The 6,024-nt window shown below is 48.6% G+C and overlaps 1 protein-coding gene across 1 annotated transcript; it reads left to right on the forward strand.

Moving 5' to 3' along the window:
- Window positions 1-124: 124 nt before the first annotated feature.
- mogs (mannosyl-oligosaccharide glucosidase) lies at window positions 125-5,234 on the forward strand. The gene is made up of 5 exons (XM_030352107.1): window positions 125-207; window positions 817-1,171; window positions 1,610-1,833; window positions 2,200-2,393; window positions 2,809-5,234. Exons 2-5 carry the CDS (start codon window positions 820-822, stop codon window positions 4,577-4,579), a joined length of 2,541 nt encoding a protein of 846 aa, XP_030207967.1. The 5' UTR covers window positions 125-207; window positions 817-819; the 3' UTR covers window positions 4,580-5,234.
- The last annotated feature ends 790 nt before the right edge of the window (window positions 5,235-6,024 follow it).

A 6,024-nucleotide genomic window follows, 5' to 3' on the forward strand; every position in this document is an offset into this window, starting at 1 on the left:
TCAATTATGTTACGATTATAATAACTTCAGTGAGGGAAATGTGCCTGTTAAGGTGAAGCTACTGGGTATCAAACCATAGACGGTATGTTTGTAGTGATAGATCCACGCTGCGACACGTCAGTGGTGGAGTGGCGATGGGGGCGGGACCAGGAAGTGAATAGTCAAGCTAGCAGCGGATAATGAGTAGCTGATCCATTCATTTGACAGGTGAGAATAAGTAATTCAAAAACAAAGTTAGCGTAATAAAATCTATACCTCTTGTTGAACCCTGCGATCCATTTCTAGATCACTTGTTGTATATACAGTGGGCTTTAGCCAAAGCCCTCTGATTTGCGTAGTGGTAACGCTTCAGTGTGGCACCCGTATGGACGTCAAATGCCTTAGCTTGGTGGCACGCTTCGCGTAAAGGAGCAATAGCAGGGTTTCAGTTCAGCTTATTACCATTTGTTTTCAGAAAACCACATTTAATTTGCTCCTCAAGCGAAAGGAGTCAGCTCAGACGTGCTATCACAAAACATTACACAGACACAATACATTCGCGCAAGCAGGTTTATTTGTCTGCTTCCTGTGTAATATGTACAAAACAAAAGCCCGAGTGCATAATGTGAGGTGATTCCTTTATTCAAAAGCGTATAAAATATACTGAGTACTGTGTACACGTTCCATAACCATTCAAATACATTATGTGAACATAATCATATTTATGGTGCGAACTAGGCAACTCCATGCTAGCATCTGGGAAGGCGCAAGCTCACCTCTATCACCTTATAATGTTCTATCAATTTTTATTTGTATACATTTCCTTTGTTTCGGCAGGGCATGATGGGCAGGCAGAGGAAGAGGGTGGGGGCAGGGGAAGCTGCACCCCTTCTGCGGAAAGACGAGAAGCCCATTGGCTTGCACTTCAAGGAAAAGAAGAAGAAAGTGGACATTGGCAAAGTGTTTATCAATATCTCAATCGGCCTTTGCATTTTCAGCCTGGTTTGGTTTTTCTATGCCCTGTACATGCGGTCCAGCCTGGCTAAACGTGTGGCTACGCTGCACCCTTCGCCGCGAGTCCTCGATGACAACAGCACCAGCGCCGAGGTTTCCCCAGAGAGGTTCTGGGGATCCTACAGGCCTCAGGTCTACTTTGGGATGAAAACCAGAAGTCCTAAATCCATCGTTACAGGTAACACCTCACTACTACTATTTCTAGGACTACTACTTCTATTTACTTTAGTAGTTCATAAGTAGACACTGGCTTACACAGTTAATCAAGATATATCAATGAGAAGCAGATAGGGGTTAGGCATCTTGATGCCCACAGGGCAGGCCAGGCAGTATACATTTGGGTTCGAACCCAGAACCTAAACTTAACCCTGAACGCAGCGTTCTATTCCTGTCGTCCAAGTGACTTTCGCTCTAGGGACACCAGCGGCGAGGTGTGTGTGGATATGTGGTGTCTCGTCTTTGCCGCCGTATCTCCCTCCGGCTAGAAAAGGCATCCAATCATTTAACATAGCAGCCAGGATTGGACATTTCGGAGCTAAGGCCATCGATGCATATCTTCCTGTATATATTCCCCCGCACCACAACTGCTTCCCTGATACCATGCCTCTCTCTGCAGGCCTGATGTGGATGCGGCAGTTCTCCAGCATGGACGTGAACCTCAGGCACACCTGTGAGCAGGGGGACGGCCTGCAGGGCTACGGCTGGCTGATGCACGACGGCCTCAGCTTCGGCGTCCAGGAGGTCCGCGATAAGGACTTCACCCTGACCACCGAGTTTGTCAAGCGGAGGGGCGGCGACCACGGTGGCGACTGGACATGGAGGATCACGGCCAAACAGCACGTGAGGACCGGAGATTATAGCTCTTTTTATTCAGGTTCCTTCAACTGTTTGTCTAAGCTCATTGTTTTGTTCATGGATGAATCTTATCATATGGAAATAGATATATCCTACCTGGGGGCAGGATAGTCTAGACTCTAGTGGCCTCAAAGTTTGACTGCCCGATAAAAGCTTCTGGGTTGAACCCAATTGTTTGCAGTCCTTATCCAAGATGCCACCACCTAATACTCAATGACGTGCATAAAGAATTCACTGTTATTCCCACCTGATTGCAAAATCTGCTCAATACCTAAACGGTAATGGAATTTGCATTCCAAAATGTTGATTTCCCTTATTTCTCCTTCTTCCGTTATTTATCTGCACCACCAGAGTTCATCCCGCCAAGCGCCCGTCATCTCGCTCATGTTTTACGCAGCAGCCGATACGCAGGGCTCTCTGGAGGCTCACGTGGAGGAGAAGAAAGGCCTGGGATCCATCACCGGCTTCTCTGAGGAGCTCGGACACTTCAAGATCACCTTCCGCAAGCCCGTCACTGGGGAGCTGTCCAACGTCAAATACGCCTGGTACGTCGAGGGGTTGTGAAGGGCGGGAGAAGGATGATAGTAGTTATCGAAAATAACATGACAGACTCTACAGTAACAATTTAGCAATCAAGCAGACGCTTTTATTCAAAGAGCCTTGGGTGGGGCTGAGAAATATCAAGCATGCATAAATTGTGTCAGAATTGTGTGCAGAGTAGCTATAGGAATCATAAAAACCGATGCATGATGGTGGAAAATAGGGCTTTATTTATAGATTCATGATTCAATGCGTGTTGATTGGGTATTTAAACAGTAGTTTCATAGTGCTTGCACTCACTAAATAAGTTTGACTAAATCCTTGGCCACCCACGATTCTTTTGTGAATGCTTTTGTTGCAAGGACAGCTTTAGGGAACAGCAATAATAAATGTACCCCGATTTTCCCTCCTTCTTTTCAGCTACAACAACCTTCAGACTGTTACTCCAGGCCTGGAGCGGCTGACGGACATTGTTAAGAACAGCCTCTCTCGGAGGTTTGTCTACAGCCCCCCCTCTGGTGAAAAGAGGCATTACATTGCGGTTGACAGCTACAAGCCTCCACACCAGCAGCCCCAGCAGAATCCTGACGACCCCAGGAAGAAGAGCGACTTCCTGGTCCACCAGGTAACCGTAGAGACCCCGTTCCAGATCGAGGTTCTGTTTGAATCGGCCAGCTTCCACAGTAGACCCAACCAGCTGGTCGGGGTCACCATGACGGAGGAGCTGGAGAGGAGGAAAGCTGAGTTTGACGCCAGGTTCGAGAGGACCTTTGGCCTGGAGCAAAAGGGCTTCAGCCAGGCTCAGGTCAGGTTCAGCAAGGCAGCCCTCAGCAACATGCTGGGCGGAATGGGCTACTTCTATGGCCAGTCGGTGGTGCAGTCTGCCTACAACGAGTACCCGCTCTTGTATCCCGAGGGCGCGCTGTTCACCGCCGTTCCCTCGCGCTCTTTCTTCCCTCGGGGGTTCCTTTGGGACGAGGGCTTCCACCAGCTGCTGCTCAGCAAATGGGACCCTCAGGTGACGCGGGAGGCGACCGCTCATTGGCTAGACCTCATCAACGTGGAGGGTTGGATCCCTCGCGAGCAGATCCTCGGCGACGAGGCACGCAGCAAGGTCCCGGGTGAGTTTGTGGTGCAGCGGAACGAGAACGCCAACCCGCCCACCCTCTTCCTGGCGCTGCAGGAGCTCATCGAGCAGCATTCTTCCGACCCGGACACTCCGACATCGCTGCCCACGTTGGCGTTCCTACGGCGGCTCTTCCCAAGACTGAAGACCTGGTTTGAATGGTACAACACCACACAGACCGGACCCGTGCCCAATTCCTACCGCTGGCGGGGCCGGGACAAGGACACCAACCTCTTCTTGAACCCGAAGACCTTGACCTCCGGTCTGGACGACTACCCAAGGGCCTCCCACCCGTCCGGGGAAGAGCGGCACGTGGACCTGCACTGCTGGATGGCCCTGGCCTCGGGCATCATGGCTAGCATCGCGCGGCTCCTCGGAGAGCCCCACGTCGACTACGAACAGACACACCAGGTGCTCAGTGACAACGGCCTGCTGAGCGAGCTCCACTGGTCGGACCAGCTCGGGGCGTTCAGCGACTACGGGAACCACACGCAGGCCGTGTCCTTGCAGCAGGAGAAGGTGTACGTGCCGCCCGGACAGCCACGGCACCACTACGCCGCCGCCCGCCTCGTGCGCTCAGTGCGGCGCGCGCCCAAGCTGCAGCACGTGAACGCCCTGGGCTACGTCAGCCTCTTCCCGTTTCTGCTGCACATCCTGCACGCCGACTCTCCCAAGCTGGAGCACATACTCCGAGACATGAGGGACCCCGACAAGCTGTGGACGCCCTACGGCCTCCGCTCGCTCTCCAGGACGGACCCCATGTACATGAAGCGGAACACGGAGCACGACGCCCCCTACTGGAGGGGACCTATCTGGATCAACATAAATTATTTGGCTGTCAGAGCCCTGAACCACTACAGCAGTGCGGAGGGTCCCTACCAGGAGAAGGCAACGGCCCTTTATAATGAACTCAGGACTAACATCGTCAACAACGTTTACAGGCAGTACGTTGAGACAGGGTATATATGGGAGCAGTACAATGACAACACTGGCCGAGGCCAAGGAAGCCATCCATTCACTGGCTGGTCAGCCTTGACTGTTTTAATGATGGCAGAACAGTACTAATGCTAAAGACTCTTTCTAAAGGTCTTAAAGAAATTGGCCCTCATCCGTTGCTCATGTGATGCTCAAGCAGGCATTATGTATTATTGAAACTGTTTTCTACCAAAATATCTATTTCCAGAATAGGTGTTAATAAGGTGGTTTAGAAAGAACCCTGTTACTTTATCACATTTTGTTGTTCGTAGTCATGCCGTGTGTTTGCTATGTGTGGAGCCATTGGACAGATAAATGCCATGCTTTGTGTTCCTCATCAGCTTCAGGCATGTGCACCACTGGCTATCCATAAAAATACATTTAAAAGAATACTGTATTTAGATATGCAGTATTGGACTGACATTTGGAAATTGCACATTTTTTGTATGCGTTTCCTAATCAACTGGAAACTACTTAAAACGATGAGTGCCTGAGCAACTAGGATAACAGGTGTTTTTGATAAAGCTGATGAATGAGGGCCATTGTCTTCAATAGTGCCAACAATTATTTCGGTCAAGATTCTCCAGTTGTCTTAATGTTTTAATGATAGTGAAGAATTCAAAGAGTGGAACGTGTCTGTGATGACCTCATCAGCATTACTTCTGGGAGGGTTGGGGTTACAATAAAAAAATCCTGACTTGAAATATGTTTTATTGAGAAACAATAAATCATATCTTCAAATGTTGCTGTTGGGAGTTTGTGTTGGCTGTAGAGGTTATAGAATTGTTATTGTATTGGTCATTCAGTATTGAGTGCTTCATTCATTAGTTATCTGCGTAATATTCCGTTGATACTGACTGATTAATATCGCTTCATTGCAATTGAAATTGTTCTCTAACAGGCCATTTCCAAGTACTTAGCATATGAAAATACCGGTAGTATACGTTGCAGAATACGCCGCAAAAGAAAGAGCACTCTGTTCCATGACATGCTTTTAACGAAACATTGATTTCACTTCCTGAAACTACGTCATTTCTAGGTTATTGGATGAGAGACAGTAATGTGCGTACAGTAGCACGACTCAACAATATAGTAGATATACTGGAAACCATATATGACGTGTTTTAACTTAATCTCTGTTTCAAGGTCTATAGGAGGGCGACAAGTTGACGTCGATAGCCACCAGCTAGAGCTTTATTTATTTTCTAAAGTTTGACTCAAACCATTTTGATGCGAGATCTTGGTTTGGAACTGCATTACTTCCACAGAGCAAGTTAGTGACTGCAAGTTCTTTTCAATCGTTGACAACCCCGTTCAGTACACAGGGGCGTACAGTGGACTTGGTCTTATTAATACTTTGACACAAAATAAACAACCCCGGCCATAAAAAGCACTGATGCTTTTTCCTTGAGCTGTGTTCATGACCCCCGGGTTCCAACCTCTTCTATGAATCCTTTTGAACGCTTGGCTGTGGCTGAAAGCCTCGAAACGGGTGCAGTGTTGGCTTGCAGAACTCAACATAGCGTTATTTCCTC

This window comes from Gadus morhua, chromosome 3, assembly GCF_902167405.1.
Source record: "Gadus morhua chromosome 3, gadMor3.0, whole genome shotgun sequence".
NCBI classification, from domain to species: Eukaryota; Metazoa; Chordata; class Actinopteri; order Gadiformes; family Gadidae; genus Gadus; species Gadus morhua.

Excerpts from the sequence above, each read along its gene's own strand:
- mogs (XM_030352107.1), top strand. The coding sequence starts at position 820 with ATGATGGGCAGGCAGAGGAAGAGGGTGGGGGCAGGGGAAGCTGCACCC. Across the intron at positions 1,172-1,609 it reads TCCTAAATCCATCGTTACAG|GCCTGATGTGGATGCGGCAG; the intron begins GTAACACCTCAC and ends CTCTCTCTGCAG. Across the intron at positions 2,394-2,808 it reads TCCAACGTCAAATACGCCTG|CTACAACAACCTTCAGACTG; the intron begins GTACGTCGAGGG and ends CCTTCTTTTCAG.